Here is a 17010-nt window from a genome sequence, read left to right as displayed (position 1 = left end):
GCGGTGCCAGTACACGCTTTTGAGTCTCCTCCGTGTTTTGTTTTTTTTGTATTCATACCAAAAATTCAATCTTAATAAATAAGTCAAATAAATAAACCTGAGTTTGAGTTATCAAAAAATCTGCTGCGCTCCACTCTGTAGGTATGCGTCGGCTCTTAGGCTAATCTTAAAACATACCTGTGCTAGTGGCAACTTGAGCTCCAACTCGTTCCGTAACTCTTTCATTCTCTCTTCATCAATTGCTAGGTTATCTCTAACGTCTTCCAGGGAACCTCCGTTTCCCGCTAAATAAACCTCGGGTATAGCATCATTGTCTCTCATAACGGTGTCATCTAAGGTTAGACCTTCTTCGGTAAGAGGCCCAGAATATTCTATATTCATGTTATTTTCATTCTCAGCTATCGCCATTTTTGTGGTAATCTGTAGTTCGATCTGATTCAAATCTATAGCGTCTTGGTAAGCAGCAGAGATGTTATTGGCGTTCGGATTTATATCTATATCGACTAAATACGCCTGCTTGGACGTCGACGCGAGGAAATTCCCCGGTGAATTCGGCGGGGTTAAAGGCGAAACTCGACGTTCGGTCGTAGACTGGTCTTCGGTTTCTTCCGTGTTATTCGCGGTTTGTGATTCGGGCTTAGCCTCACTTATCGTTGCTATATCGTCGAAGTGCAAATCGTCGGGAACTATATCCGGCACTTCGTTCAGAAAATTTCCATCTCGCAATGGAGACGGGGTTTCGAGATTAATTTCGCTAAAGTTCGAAGAAAACGCTAACAGTTCCTCTTTGGGCAAATCGGCTAATTCGGATTTGATGCCCTTGAACAGTTCCAGAGTACAGTTTTCGAATGAGCCTAAAACTACTGAACTGTTTTCATCGTACGTGTCCGTGTGATGACTTTTTGAAGGAGAATCGAAAGGACTTAGGTTTTCTGGGACGTATTTTGTTTCAAGTTTCGTTAATGTAACTCCAGGGCCGTAATTGGGGACTTTAGTCTCGCAAAAAATATCGGTCTCCTGCTCTGCACTGTCTAAAGTGTTTTCTGCTGACGGTTCGCTACCTTTAGGTGTGCTCGTGCATATATCATCCTTAAATTCTACGAACTGGCTATTACATTTTTCTGAGTGCAGGAAATTATGAGTTTCGTTTATAATGCTCGGGAGATCTAAGTATGCGGTTGATTCATTTTGGTTAAGAGTTAAAGGAGTTTTGCTACTTGAGGTTCCTAGACAAGATTGTATAATGTACATGTAATTATTATCTATGATGTTGTCTTCTAAAGTTTTACTATTTGTATTAGTGAGATCCATATATTCAGTGTCGTTGAACTGTTCGTTCAATCTAACTGTTGCATCTTTAAAGTTCAGTTCTTCTCTATGTAGACTGGCAACACTATCTTTTCTATTTTGTACTTCTTCAGGCGTTGAAACATCTTCTAGAGAATGAATTTTATTAGCTATACTGTTATTAACGTGTAAAACATTTGAATCGGATTCTATGTTAGTATGAGTTTGTACTGTCTCAGGCTGCTCTGTATTTAATTCTAAGTGGTTTGCTATTGACCCTAAAACACCTGTATTTTTTAATTTTCTATCACTTGGACTATTAATAATATCTATACTTGGAAGAGATTCATTTGAGTTTTCGAGATTTAAGGCTTTTTCAGCAGACAAGATGTTGCTTTTTGTATGGGAAAGCAGGTTTACACTTTCTATTTCATCTTGAAAATTATTTAAAGGGTCATTTGAATGTTTACTATGACTAACATCTTTGTTCTGGTTTATTGAAATATCAAAATTTCCTAAAATGGACGTGTCTTCCTTTATTTTGATAAGGTTGTCAAGTTCAGTGCTAGCTGTAATCAAAGATCTTTCTGCTAGTTCAATTGATACAACTTCGTTGGGACACGTTTCATTTTTACTTGTGTCATGAGTATTTTTGTCATTCATTTGTGGCATATCTACCTCATGGTTACAAGAACTTATTGGACTTGTTAAATTAGACTCCATTATGTTGTTAATAGTTCCTTCATCCTTACCATTTATTTCCGTTAAATTTTGATTAGTCTGATCATTTTCTATATTAGATGAAAATTTATGAGTTACAGGTTCCACAGTCAAATTATTTATTGCAGTATGCTGTTCACAAGGTAATATAATAGTAGTGTCTATACTGTCTTCTTTTTGTCTGATTTGTAGAGATGGGACAAGCTTTGGACTTATACAACTACTTTTAACCAATCCTTCTTTGATGTTGTTTTGATTTTCAATTGTAATATCACTGGTTGAGGTTTTTCTTAAATCGTTAATATTTTCTGTATCCATATTAAAATTTGTACTGACTAGAGAATTCTTTGCTTCAGATTTTGTTGTAGCAATATCTTGAACGACAGTAGAAATAATGAGTTCATTTGAATTCAGAATGTTTTTCTCACTTTCAAATGTTTCGGAAGCAATGATCGCAAAGTTTTCTTTCTCTCGATTTTCAATTTCGTTGCTTATAAAAGCTTTGCTATCCTCTATTGACTTAGTTTCTCTACTACCGGTGCTTACATTTTTAATATAATCATCATATGATGTTTGACAGTCTTGTTTTAAGATCACTTGTTCCATTGTTTCACTTACACTAGGCATTGACGCTACACACAATTCCTTTAAATTGGGTACATCACTATTACTACTATCTATTTTACTATCATTTGGCAATTCACTATCTCGGTGCACATGGTTAAAGTCCTCTTTGTTTACTACACTAAGTTCATCGGAGATAGCTCCTATTTGAATATTATTGGCAACGTCCATATCTTTTATAGGTGTATCGGGTGTTATATTTTCGAGAGTATGTTGACTCGTGGTGTCGCTATGGCGTTCAAATGAATGGCTGAGTGTGCCAACAGTGTCATGGTCACCTTCATCATCATCGCACGGTTCAGTACTTTCCGATTTATCGAAACCCATACCCAGGATGTTCTGGAAATTATTAATACCGGGTGATTTCACCATACTCATTTGTATCGGGTAGTCTTTTTTACATTCTAAACTTAAATTGTCCCTCGAAGGACTGGCTTGGTGACTGGATTCAGAGCTCGAGGTCTTTTCCGAATTCAAAATGTTATCCAGATTTTTAATAACATCGCTAACATCTTTGTAGTAGCTGACATCTTCGGTGCTACCGGTGATGATGTCCTTGAGCCATGGATCCATGGAACTGTCGGAGTGGTCTTGTTCCTTTTCTTTGACCTCCTCAAAGCTTATGTTCCCCTGGTGACATTCGAGCGCAGGCGTTTCGTTATGTGTGAGGTAGATGTTCCGTACGTCTTCTAGAGATCCGTGGAGATTTGTGAGACTTTCTGATTTAATTTGTATGGAGAGTGCATCTTTGTCGGACATAATACTGCTGGACCTGGAGACAGCAGTGTCCATTTCAACGCTAAGGGAATCTTGGATTGTCTGCGCGTTATCAAAGTCCTGGTCGGAGCCGGTGAAATGCGAGGCCATCGAGGTAGACGGGGCGTGGATGATGGCAACATGCTCATCCACTTTAGGGATCGTGTTTGGTTTGAGTCTTTGCCAGCGCTCCTCAAAGTCACTGCTCGCGTAGCCATCGTCCTTGGAGGCATTATCATTAATGTGTGTATGTGTGAAATGCAGGTGGTTTATAAGGGCATGGACTTGGGCAGCGGTTGGACGAGCCTCGGGGTTGGACGCCCAACACAATTGCATAACTTGGTATCTGCAAAAAAGAGTTATTTCATGTTTTCATGAAGTGAGTGTTAAATGAACGGACTGCTTATAAGTTAGAATGTTTGGGCATCGTGTTTTGTCGACGTCACAGTTATAGTACACAGAACAGACCACACTACACATTATCATCGCATGTGCCGGAGCACAGTACTCGAAAGTACAGTACTTGTACAAGCGCAGAAAAGTGCTACCTAACGTCAACTATTACACCTTATTACAGACCTTATTGGTTGACTTTAAGATATTAAACACAAGAACAACGGAAACTTGTGCTATCTCGCTCATAACTCGTGCGTACAACACATGGCGCGTAGGCAACAACCAATAGCGGATGGAGGCGCGTTATGATTGGCTAAGATTTTTTCGCGCCATTCAAATTAGATTGCTGCGCAGGCACATCGACTTGTATTAAGTTTATTTATTTTTAAGAGTACCTACATTATTTCTATTACAAAACTTACAGATGATCGCGGTAGGGGCAAGGCAGGTCGGGCGGCGGCGGCAAGCGGTCGGCAGCCGGCGCCGCGCCCCACGTACACACTTCCCATATTAGGAACCCTAACGACCAAACATCACTGCTGGCCTGCAATGAAAGATACAGAACGATATCGACTATTTACAAAAAAAACCAGCCAAGTGCGAGTCAGGGTCGCGCAACGAGGGTTCCGTTCTACAGTCGTATTTTTTCGACACTTTGCACGATAATTCAAAAACTATGATGCATAAAAATAAATAAAAATCTGTTTTAGAATGTAGAGATGACGACCTTTCGTATGATACCCCACTTGGTATAGTTATCTTACTTCAAAAATTGAAAATACTGATTATTAGTTTATGACCACAAATTTTTTTTTTTGTGTGATGTAACTACAAATTCACGGTTTTCAGATTTTCCCCCGAATGTCAGCTATAAGACCTACCTACATGCCTGCCAAATTTCATGATTCTAGATCAACAGGAAGTACCCTATAGGTTTCTTGACAGAACGACAGACAGACAGACAAACAGACGGTCAGACAAACAGACAGTCAGACAGACAACAAAGTGATCCTATAAGGGTTCCGTTTTTCCTTTTGAGGTACGGAACCCTAAAAAATTACCGGATAGGCTTGCGCTTGACGACAATCATGCCTCAAAGAAAGCAATAATGAGGCCTAAGCTGGAGCGCGCTTGCCTAGAAGATGCCTATTCACTCTTGCCTTGATGGTGCTTAAATTATTCGTGATAGGAAGCACAGACGTCGGAAGGGCGTTCCAAACCCTTTGTATTGGCTTGGCTTTGTATCAGAATCAGAAACGTTGACTAAAAAAAGTTACGTGCAAGTAGACTGTATGTCCGACTACATAAGGATGTCAGTCAGTAGAAAGGATCTCTTTTAGCTCTCCCACAACAGGATCTGATCGCGTTAGTTGCTGCCTATTTATAGGCACCACAATACTATCAAGTGTGGAGCAAGATACGTTAAAATTATGTATGGTGTCTTACATTGTAGTAATGTTGAGGCTCATTCTGCACGTACTGTCCGAGGACTGCTCGTGGATTGTCGCTGCCACGAATCAGTACGTTGCCGCTTCGCAAGTTCCTACAAAATCAAATTCTTTATTTTTATCATATACTAGCTGACCCGGCGAACTTCGTACCGCCTAACAGACGATTCTTTAATTTTTTTAATACTTACAATTTTTTAAATTTTTCTCTCCGCAAGAACCATCCTCATATTTCAAGGAATATTACAAAAAAAAGAATTAGTGAAATCGGTTCAGCTGTTCTCGAGATTTGCGCTTAGCGACACATTCAGCGATTCATTTGAGGTAATTTATTAATATGTATAGCTGCTTTTTTATATATCTACCTTTTGTACAATCTATACAATCAATTGTACAATCGTCATGAATGCATAAAAAAATGATGAATTAAACAAAATTTTCCATTTCAATAAAGATCCATCTGTTTGAGGGATTATTTGCCAAAAAGCCAGGCTAGCCAGCAAAAGATTTTAATCTCTACAGACCCGTATAAATATCCTCTCGAATGTATATGTGCAAGGGCTGATGTAACGTCACACATGAGCTGTAGGGGAACACCACTCTCATTTAAAATTGCCATCTTTGGACGGTTCACTGCTAGATATTGCTGGAGGTCCTGAAACAATAAAAAAAATATGCAATTTTCCCCCACAAATAATTAAAACAGACAAAGCTATAAGTCCCGAAAATTGCTATTGCGCTAGAACCATGTCTCATTACCATCGAAATGACGTCATTTTGATGTCAGCCGAAATAACAATATACCATCAGCACGAAACTTCAGTCTAGTGCTGACGTCACTAAAATGGCGGCCACGTGCATTAGCAATTTGCGCGACTTATTTCCAATAAAATTGTTCTGGGTAACTTTAGGGCCACATTCAGTGTTTCAAGGTTGAGACTAACGTATATATGACTATCTCCAATAAGATAGATTGACTTATCTAATGGATGTATCAGAGAGTGATCATTGGTTAGCAAGTGCTTCCAAAAAAACCATAAAAAAGGCATTGACAGTAAATAGCAGCAACCACAGTAAAAAAACTAATCCATATCCAAAACAACTCTATCAGGTACGAATTAGGTATCATAGGCGGACCAACAAATTCCTGAAAGGCCCGCAACGCATTGGTGGTTCCTCTGGTACAAATGTTCATGGGCGGGGGTAATTACTTCACATCAGATGACCCACCTGCTTGTTTGCTCGCCTTTTTTAAAAAAAGGTACGAGTTAGAAGAAAACGTTCACACTATACAGTTTTATCAACGTACCACAGAGCACAGCTCGAATATAAGTATCCAAGGGTCCTCCTGCAGGCATTTGGCTACGAATCCCAACACATTCTCGTGGTCCATGTCCCGGTAAAGGCGCGCCTCGTCGAGAAACCGCGCCTTGTCCTCTAGGCTCGCGTTTTGGTTGAGGATTTTGACGGCGACTGTGGAGTTACTTGCACCGTCTTCGATTTCGCCTTCTACCACCTAAAAGTTAAACCAATTTATAGGTTGCGGTCCCTCAATCCTAGAATATTGCAATCATCCCAATTTTGGTTGCTTGTTGATTTTTCGCAATACTGAAAGAGTGTACGTTACAAGTACTTACTCTTCCAAACCATCCTCGCCCGATTTCTCGAAGATACTGCAACTGGTTTCTCGGGAAATCCTCCCCAGCTGAAACAATAAATAAAAATATTAACCACATTTTACTTACCAACTCCCTTTTTTGCAAGTATGTATAGGCATATAAAATATAGCTAACAACTCTCTTTTTGTGTTTTGATAACGTTTGTGTAACTTTTTTTATGAGTCGAATACTTTCTCAAGAATGGATTATGAATTGGTGGTTCCTCTGGTGGAAGTTCATAAATTATAACTCAACCTTTGGCGATCCACCTGCTTACTAACGCGCTGTTTGTAGAATAACTTAGGATGAGATTTATAGAGTGTAATTGCTCAGACTTAAGTTTCAATTAAAATGACTCAGATTTATGCCAGCGATATAACGCTGTCTCGTTTTAAGTGTCTTAAGTCTGAGCAAAGTCAACGTGCGCTGTATAGATCTTAAGCTGAGATCTATAGAGCGCACTTTAACTTTGCTCAGACTTATGATTGAGTTAAAACGAGGCAGATTTATGTGGGAGATATAGCTCTGTCTCGTTTTAACTCTGTCTTAAGTATAAGCAAAGTCAGAGTGCGCTATATAGATCTCACTTAGTTTAAGACTTGCTTATGTATTACCTGTCCTCGTTTTCACTAACGATATAAATCTCCCGGAGAGAAATTAGGACATTATTGTTCTCTTTACAATTTTGTTATAGACAAAAAACTTACCAAACCAGTCAGCACACCGTTCCAACGGATCGATCACCCGTATCTCGGCTGGTAGCGGTTCGAACTCGACGACTGACTCTCTGCTGATGCGATTCCTCTCCTCGTTTTCACTGACGATGTAGGCTGCTGCGTTGTTGTTCGCGATGTTCTGCATCTCCCGGAGTGAAATGGGACCATTGTTGTTGTCTTCGCTAACATTGTTGTTGACCGGCTCTGAGAAACCAGAGTCGGGCGGCTGCGAGCGGCGGGCATCTTGTAGGTGCGTTACGCTCGCCGTGAACAACTGTAGATAAAAAATTTGGTTCTTTAATATTATTTAACTTCTATGCGAGTATTTTTTATTGATTAATAAGGTCCTTTATAAAGAAGAACCTTTAGTAGGTACACACTATAGTCTACCTATTTAAGAGTTGACTTATATCTGGTAGTTTTGATGAGGGTTTATTATACCGATCAAAATAACATTTGAAGTTTTAGACACATAAAAATCCAAATAAAAGCTATATTTTCTCAAATATTCAAGCAATATGAATTTGTGAAAATAAACTAAAATGTATGCAGTTACTTAAACCCACTACAGTAATAATATGTTACAGATGCATTGGTACTACATAATAATATACTTATTACACCAACAGCCTATCAGAAAACGTATATGAAATAAAATAAGTAATTATAAAAACTAAAATTATCAATATTACTAATAGGGCAACTGCATGTGGTTAGTTTTACACCCCACAAAAAATATCAGGTAAGTGCCTCATAAGGTTAGAGATAAAACTGAGTTCCATAATAACATGATTAACTCTAATTGAATGTAGTATTACTGTATAGTCCACAAAAACATGGTGTATGTAAGTAACACAAAACACAAACAAGATATTCACTAAAGACAACACAAACATGGTTAGAGAATGATAACACATGACGTAAACAACACACACATAGTTAAGAGATGACTACCTGATTGTCCGCTCCTTCGTTCGGCTGCACAACAGAAAACAAACCTGAGTTATGATTACGAATAATGATAAGAGTTCATAACAAATCTAAAATAATATTATAAATGTGAAAGTGTGTCTATCTGCCTGTCTGCTAGCTTTTCACGGCTTAAAAGCTTAACCAATATTGATGAAATTTGGTACAGAGTTACATCCCGAGAAAAGACGTAGGCTACTTTTTACCCCGGATAATCAAAGAGTTCCCCCGGTATTCTTAAAAACCCAACGTGAATTCAAAGCTAACAAGGGTTTTATATAGGTTAGTTGTTTGGCAGTCTGTACTGCCATTAAAGACATTGAAGTTTCTCGTCATAAATGCTTTAAAAGAATCAGAGACGCTTATTCAAAATATAAATGAAAACCCACTTTTGGAGAGAATATTATTCATTCAAGTTGCTGTCATGCTGGCGTTCCTGTAATTATGATATAACGGCGATCATTGCATGACGTAAGTGTAAACTTAAACAAGGACTTTTTCATGCTCGTGAATGTGAAATTATTTGCCTACTACTCGTTGATTTGTTGGGTTGGCATGCACGATAGATCTAAGTACTAGCTAATGCCCATGAATGTATCTATTATCAGATCCTCAATAGCTCAATGGTTGAGGAGCGGACTGAATTCCGAAAGGTCAAAAAAAGGAAAGGTTAAACCCCACCCGTTGCACTATTGTCGTACCTACTCCTAGCACAAGCTTTACGTTTAGTTGGAGGGGAAAGGGGAATATTAGTCCTGTATAGCATGGCTAATATTCTTTTGTAAAAAAAAAGATCCACTCTCGAAGTCGAAATAATTTGCGCGCTGCATCATAAATATATGGTGATTTATTTTACTACCATAAATAAAGTTTCATAGAATGAGGTTAGATTTTTAAGATTCAATATATGCGAGCATTGGCATAAGTATGAAAAGAATTAATATATAAGTAATGCGAACTAATGGCTTCAGTATACAATCCTGAAAAGACCAATTCAGTAAACTTGAAGAATAACAAATAAATCATTTACTAAGTAGGTGGTACGCAGAGGAACGTTGGTCACCTCTACTTGGCTGATGTAAAGTTGTACTCGTAGTTTTGCAGGAAACACCCCACAATAGACAAGTTAAGATTGATCGCGATGAGTCAGTTTTCAAATTGCCAAGAACATAATGGGGCATTCAATGTTCATGGCCATTTGATTCATTCACGCCGCACCTTCACGAAATTGGCGGAACTAATTTTTTTTTTGGATATCATTGTTGACCAAAAATAAATCTTTATTTCTGAATGGAGTAGTCGACTGTTGATGGAATAGACTATAGAGACCAACTTGATTTTTTCTGACCAACAAATTAACACACGCTCACAATAATTCAATATCCAGGAATATTATGATTATTTTGAATATTATGATTCGGAATTTGCATTGGCTAAGGAGCCTAAGCTGATGCCTAACTCCGTGGCAGCAACATAGAGTTTTATCGAATAGGTGCATAGTAAAAAATTGTCAACCAATCAGAGGTGATTGCGACACAGTGTATGGTGGGTTTCATATAGGGCCCTATTCTGGCAACGACTTAATGAATTTGAAATGAAGGCTTCTAAATCCTTGTTTAAAGTTAATAATCATTTGGGTCTGAGGGAAGCTGGTGAGGAAAGGAGGAAAGCAACATTTGCAAAATCTTTTAGATTGGAACTCAATGAATCAATGCGGTAGGTGATGTGTAAATTGAACATCTTTATCTTGTCTCAACGAGTACGTAAAGACCTCTTACCGCACGCGAACCCGTCACCCGTGTGAATGGGGACACCTGTCTTGTTACCTCCTTTGTCACTCTGTTGTAAGGCACCTCCTATCTACGTAATTTCCGAGTCACGTAAAAAATTTATTGATATAAAGTTCAAAATTAAAACCGGACTTCATAAACGTTGAAATATAGTAAAATTTTCAATTGCAAAGTGCATTGTAAGGTCTACATCTCCTGAGGACGTTCCGGTGTCGGGGCGAAACGTGCGTCGAGTGTGTTTGGGATTTGTGTGGTGCTGCGTGGTGGTGGTGCGTGTTGCTTGCCTGGTGGCTGCTTTTTCCTACATGTTTAGCAGTGGGAGGGCGGGCGGTGCATTTCGCATGCTGCATGTTGCACTATACAGATTCGACCTGTTTCAGCGGATTATAGCAAATTAAGCTTTTGGTTCATTGTATATCATGGACTTCCGCAAAGTAACGCCTGTTTCTTTACTTGTGCTATAAGACCTACCTACCAAATCTCATGATTCCAGGTGAACGGGAAGTACCCTATAGGTTTTCTTCACAGGCATGACGGACAGACAGACGGACGAACAGACAGACAGACAACGAAGTGATCCTATACGGATTCTGTTTTTCCTTTTGAGGTACGGAATCCTAAAAACACCACAATAGCTCATCATGAAATTAGATCAAGCACCGCCGCAGGCCGCCAGGCTTTCTGGTTATTTCTAGTTATTTCTAGTTATTTCTAGTAGGCAACGAAACATTACGTTCTTCTATTGAACAAGAAAATTATTATTTAACAAATTAAATCTTAATATTTTTTGCGCAGTTCTAATCTGAAGGGTTTCTTATTGAAATAGTTCTTTATGGATACCGTTATCCATAGAAATTTTCTATATATTTTTTTTTTAATTTATAAACTAGCGCTTGACTGCAATCAGACCTGGGTGCAGCCTAAGATGGAGCGCGCTTGCCTAGAAGATTCACTCTTGTCTTGAAGGTACCCATAATATTATAATTCGGTGGGAAAACTGGTGCTGGAAGGGTGTTCCAAATCTTGGCGGTTCGAATTAGAAATGAGGAGGCAAATCGCTTCGTACGTATCCGGGGAATTTTTAATATTATGTCATTATTTACGTTTTTTGTAAAATAGTCCAAGCTAGTAGCTACTTTTTTGTACCCACATTATATTGAGTGATTCTAAGTTATGAGGAATTATCAATGCCATGTTAAAAAATCATATAAACATATTTAATTTATTTGAAATAACACTGTTCATCTAGGCATCGTGTTTCCAAAAGGCAACTAAATCGCCGATGGCTGATGCTAAAAGCATCATGTCTGCTATGGTCCATACATCCAGTGAAATCTAAATTAAAAGACTTTGCACAGTAACACGAGAAGAACGTTGTAGGTTCAGAGTTTAGACTGAAATGGAAATATTTGAAGGTAAGCTACGACCAAAAATGACATGGATTTTAAGAATATCTTGTGCAATTCAAGGTTGTTGATCTGAAAACACCAATTAGCAAACATGCCTCTAAAAACAGAGGACAAAGTAACAAGTGAAACAGGCGATCGTAGCAAAAACCTGCCAAGTGCGAGTCGGACTCGCACCCGAAGGGTTCCGTGCCATCGTACAAAATATACTTTACCTACCACCTAAATATGTAGGTACTTTTTACCGGACTACGGCGAAGCCCAAAGGAGGGTTACGTGTTTGACCTGTGTGTATGTATGTCCGTTCCTATATCCGCTTGTAATTACTCAACGGCTCAACCGATTTTGATAAATGATACGTCATTATTATAATATTTTTTTATTTGTATGGCAGCCATTTTGATATTTTTATTCTTTGTTGTTCTAGCGGTAATAGAAATACACATTCTATGAAAATTTAAATTCTCTACCTATTACGGTTTATAAGATGCAGCCCGCTGACAGACAGACGACGGACGGACAGCGGAGACTTATACTAGGGTCCCGTTGGCACCATTCAGGTACGGAACCCAGAAAATAAGATGGCATGCCTTTTAAGGAAGCCACCGTTACACAACGGAGCAAAACATGAACAGTAGACAATCATGGTGTTTGCACAATGGTATTAGCGATTCAGGGGAACCATCGTGTGCCAAACAATGAAGTAGTAAACGTTTATTTGCAATCTGCACACAATGAATGAATGCTCAGCGGGACTGTACTCATGGAAAGTAAACAACAGTTTATTTTACACTAACTGATGCCCGCGGCTTCACCCGCGTGGATTTAGGTTTTGAGGATCCCGTGGGAACTTTTGATTTTCCAGGACAAAAAGTAGCCTATCCGCAGCAGCCCGTCCCCGGGATGCAAGATATCTCAGTACCAAATTTTGTTAACACATTTAAACGCATGATTCTTTAAAAATTCCGTGGGATCACCACGATTTAAGAATGCAATTACTTAAAGCATCAGGGCTGAGGATTTGGGTACTCTAGTTTAAAAGTCTTTACTTGGTAGGTAGGTACCTCCAATATCGATTCATAACTGACAGTTTCTAAATCCCATAAATTTTTGTGGTCAATTCCCGTACAGCATCAGGATTGAGGAGTTTTAATCCAATTTTTTTATGGGAAGAAGGCAGACAGACAAACCGACAAAAATTTTAAAAACATGTAAACATGCATTGATATAATGTTACATTATGTGGTTAAAGACCTGGAGAGTGACATAGGCTATTTTTATCTAGGAAAATCAAAGAGTCCCCCCCGCGAAGCATTTTTAAAAATCTGCGCATTTTTGAAAAAATTAATTGCGCCACGAAAAAATACGGTGATCTTTATGTGCTTTAAAAGAAAAAAATGTCATCATAAATGTACTTTTACAGGGATATAATGCATTTCTCGGTTGATATAGGTACCTACACGTGAATTCCCGACAAAAATAGTATCAATATTAACGACATTGTTTTCGTGCCAAAATAATTGGAATAGCGTAGTGGACGTTGACGCTGCTGTCTCCTCGAGATTTTTGCAAGTAAGTGTAGGTATTTCGAAAATGACGGGAGTTAATTATAAACTACGCTGCCAAATGTGTGCTAATTAACACATAATTTTACGGGCGAATACATGAAGGATATATTATGGCTTTATTCCTGGCAGGGGTTTGGATTTTTTTTTCTAAATTTCTGGTCCGGTCTGGCGGGAGGCTTCGGCCGTGGCTGGTTACCACTCTACCGGCACAGCCGTGCCGCCAAGCGATTTAGGGTTTGATAAAACTGTAAAAATATTATTCGCCACACTAGTATGAAGTAAACTTGAGTATGGTGCGGCGATTTGGAATCCAGTTACCAAATGCACAAACACCCGTCTTCACAATCATTACTATGAAATCGCACAGTGTGCTCGAACGCATAGTGTGGATTCCACCACTCAGATTATCGAAACGTGACAAAATAATCTGATTGGTGGAACCACACACTGTGTGTTCAAGCGCATTGTGAAAACTCATGATTGTGAATACGGGGGAAAGATCATTTAGAAAGTATAGGCATTTAGACGATTCACACAATTTTATTCCATTGGACATGACAAAATTTTTCGTCTTAAAATTTTCAGTTTAAACTCACTGTCTGATAGACGCAAACTACATGATGTGGTATCCTTACACAAACTCGTAAGCGTTACCATGGAGAACTCGGAACTGTTGAGCCAAATATCCTTCAAGATCCCCTCTCGTATGCCGCGGTGTCCTACTTCTTGAATTATGTAATTTTTAGGGTTCCGTACCTCAAAAGGAAAAACGGAACCCTTATAGGATCACTTTGTTGTCTGTCTGTCTGTCTGTCTGTCCGTCTGTCTGTCAAGAAACCTACAGGGTACTTCCCGTTGACCTAGAATCATGAAATTTGGCAGGTAGGTAGATGTTATAGCTGACATTTGGGGAAAAATCGGAAAACCATGAATTTAGGGTGAGATCACACAAAAAAAATTAAATTGTGGTCATGAACTAATAATTAGTATTTTCAACTTTCGAAGTGAGTGACTATATCAAGTGGGGTATCATATGAAAGGTCTTCACCTGTACATTCTAAAACAGATTTTTATTTATTTTTATGCATCATAGTTTTTGAATTATCTTGCAAAATGTCGAAAAAATAAGACTGTAGTACGGAACCCTCATTGCGCGAGCCTGACTCGCACTTGGCCGATTTTTTTGTATGATTCTGTTGGTGGTTCAATAAAAAATAAAAAATAAAACTGCCATACCCCTTCCCGGTTAGATCGCTTTCATCTTATAGACTGCATCATCACTTATCACCAGGTGAGATTGCAGTCAAGGGCTAACTTGTATCTGAATTTTAAAAAAACCTGGTTCCGCCCTCCTTTATCTAATCGGACCGCAAGGCAAGGTTTGCACCCCAACGTAATCGATTTTCGTGGACTCGTACCTACTACCTACGGAGCGATTTGCGAGACAGGCATAGACATACGGATGGACAGCGGAGGCCTAAATACAGACAGTGGGTCCCACTGGCACCATTCGGGTACGGAGCCCTAAAAAGATACGCCCTCCTGTAAATCCTACTTAATAATAATGATTCTAGAATGAAGAAGAATTTTCAAGATAATATTTTTTCTAACAATTCACAATGCTCGTGGGAGTCTCCTAGCGCCTATGTGCGCCCCACCCCAGCACCTCCAGAGAGGACTATCCAGTTTCATGGACTTATACTTGCTTATTTTCTTCTTGTTATAATTCGCAAAGCGCGCATTATATAACATGAAAAACATACGGGCGAAGTCGTGGGCGGGCCCCTAGTGTCGCAAACGGGCTGGGCGGGCAATAAACGAGGATTGTGTCATTCGTGACGTGTATCCAGAGGTGGGGATGTTTCCGCGCTCACAATACGACTATTATTAGGGTTCCGTACCTCAAAAGGTAAAAAAGAACCCTTATAGGATCATTTCGTTGTCTATCTGTCGTGACATATCAAGTGAATCAAAGCCTATAGGCTATTTCCCGTTGACCTAGAATCATGAAAGGCTGTCTTATAGCACAAGTAAAGGGAAAATCCGAAAACCGTAGTGATTAAATAAAATTAATTAAAAAGTGATATTTCCTGTACGATTGTACGGAACCTTTCATGTGCGAGTCCGACTTGCACTTGAGCGGTTTTTTTAGGATAAAGGTTTATTTACAATACAACAATGGAAACAATTCCGATTCAATACACCACAAATTATCTGAAGCCACAAGTTTAATTTGTACTAATTGAATATGGAAACGTTTTGATATTGAGTTTCATTGTTTCTAATTACTTGATGATTACTTGTTATTAGTTATATTTTCAAAGCTCGACTTGATTCGAATCTAATTTCTTTTACAGATCAATCTAGATTGCCATCACCGACGAATAAACAAAGACTGCTAAAATTGCTACTAATACTTACCTACTTGGTGATAGTCATGATCATGACAGAAGATGGAAAGGAAGATGTTTTTATATTAATAGCATGCAAACAAGAAGGTGGGTCCCTTCAATAGGAATTATTAGTTTCAATTGTCTGTGATCACGATTTCAACCAATCCTAGGCCGCAATTATTTTGTAGGTCTTCGTATGTCTGTATATATCCTCATTGCCACCGTCCATGCATTATCATCTTCAGCAGAACATCCGCCAACGCGTCTGCCGCCTTTCAGGAATTTATTTGAATAGCCTAATATTAGGTACTAGCTTATGCTTCTACTTCGTCCGCGTGGACTACACAAACTAACCCCTAATTCACCCCCTTAGGGGTTGAATTTTCAAAAATGCTTTCTTAGCGGATGCGTACGTCATAATAGCTATCTGCATGCCAAATTTCAGCCCGATCCGTCCAGTAGTTTGAGCTGTGCGTTGATAGGTCAGTCAGTCACCTTTTCCTTTTATATATTTAGATAATTTTGGAAAAAATAAGCAAGTGGAAACTGGAAACTAGCTAGCCAAGAATAAATAACAAGAGGTGGAAAAAAACTTAGCATCAAGATTGCAGGGGAAAGTTTTTGCGATGTAAGTTGCGATCATAGATATCCAGAGCATCAAATTCCGTACATCATTAGTCACAGTTACAGAGATAAGAATGTTTATAAATAGAGCGATCTTATTGCAATCATATCCTGCCGTACGGGCGACCACGGACCGCGTCAGCTAGAATATAACGTCTCATAAAGTGCCGATGCGGGCTGCAGCGTGCGCGGGCGCATCTCTGACTCATACACTATAATTGCGCACCACGTGTTCCCTTTCAAGTGTCGATAAGTCTAGTCAATAAGCGCTCCTTCTTTGGATACTTTGCTTTTATGGCGTGAATATAATATCCATATCATTATCAATAAACAATACGAAATGAAACGGCTTCTTCGATTTGGATACCATATTGAATCAGAGCTTATCAATAATGTATATTAGAGGAAACAAAAATTTTGTACGTAGGTTCTGCCTAAATAAGTACTTGTAACAAAAACTTTTCCTTTGAAAAAGGAAGAAACGATTTTGAGTAATCTCAAAAGGGCTCTTTGAAAAACTTGAATCCACGCGAAGTCTCGGGAATAAAAGAGATCTCTATAATTTAGAAATTGTATCTGAGAAAATTAAACGCCTTTTGCGACATAATGAATGCCGCCTTCTCATAAAATAACTGTTTAGATTGACGTCACAAAA

The 17010-nt window shown here is 38.8% G+C and overlaps 1 protein-coding gene across 3 annotated transcripts in view; it reads right to left on the bottom strand.

The window, feature by feature from the left end:
- Nucleotides 1-17010, bottom strand: part of LOC117987835 (uncharacterized) — a 52919-nt gene that overhangs the window by 12410 nt on the left and 23499 nt on the right. For 2 of the 3 annotated variants that reach the window (XM_034974900.2, XM_069502765.1), the window contains exons 3-10: nt 8560-8583; nt 7597-7879; nt 6869-6936; nt 6541-6747; nt 5756-5886; nt 5230-5326; nt 4206-4327; nt 178-3733 (exon numbers count right to left, since the gene is read on the bottom strand). In XM_034974900.2, the coding sequence (XP_034830791.1) occupies nt 178-3733; nt 4206-4327; nt 5230-5326; nt 5756-5886; nt 6541-6747; nt 6869-6936; nt 7597-7879; nt 8560-8583 (4488 nt within the window). The remainder of the gene's footprint in view (nt 1-177; nt 3734-4205; nt 4328-5229; nt 5327-5755; nt 5887-6540; nt 6748-6868; nt 6937-7596; nt 7880-8559; nt 8584-17010) is intronic. The other variant, XM_069502764.1, reaches the window with a different exon arrangement.

The sequence above is a fragment of the Maniola hyperantus genome, chromosome 13, assembly GCF_902806685.2.
Source record: "Maniola hyperantus chromosome 13, iAphHyp1.2, whole genome shotgun sequence".
Lineage (NCBI taxonomy): Eukaryota > Metazoa > Arthropoda > Insecta > Lepidoptera > Nymphalidae > Maniola > Maniola hyperantus.
The sequence above is the reverse complement of the archived record's forward strand: the minus strand, read 5'-3'. Positions and strand labels throughout refer to the sequence as shown.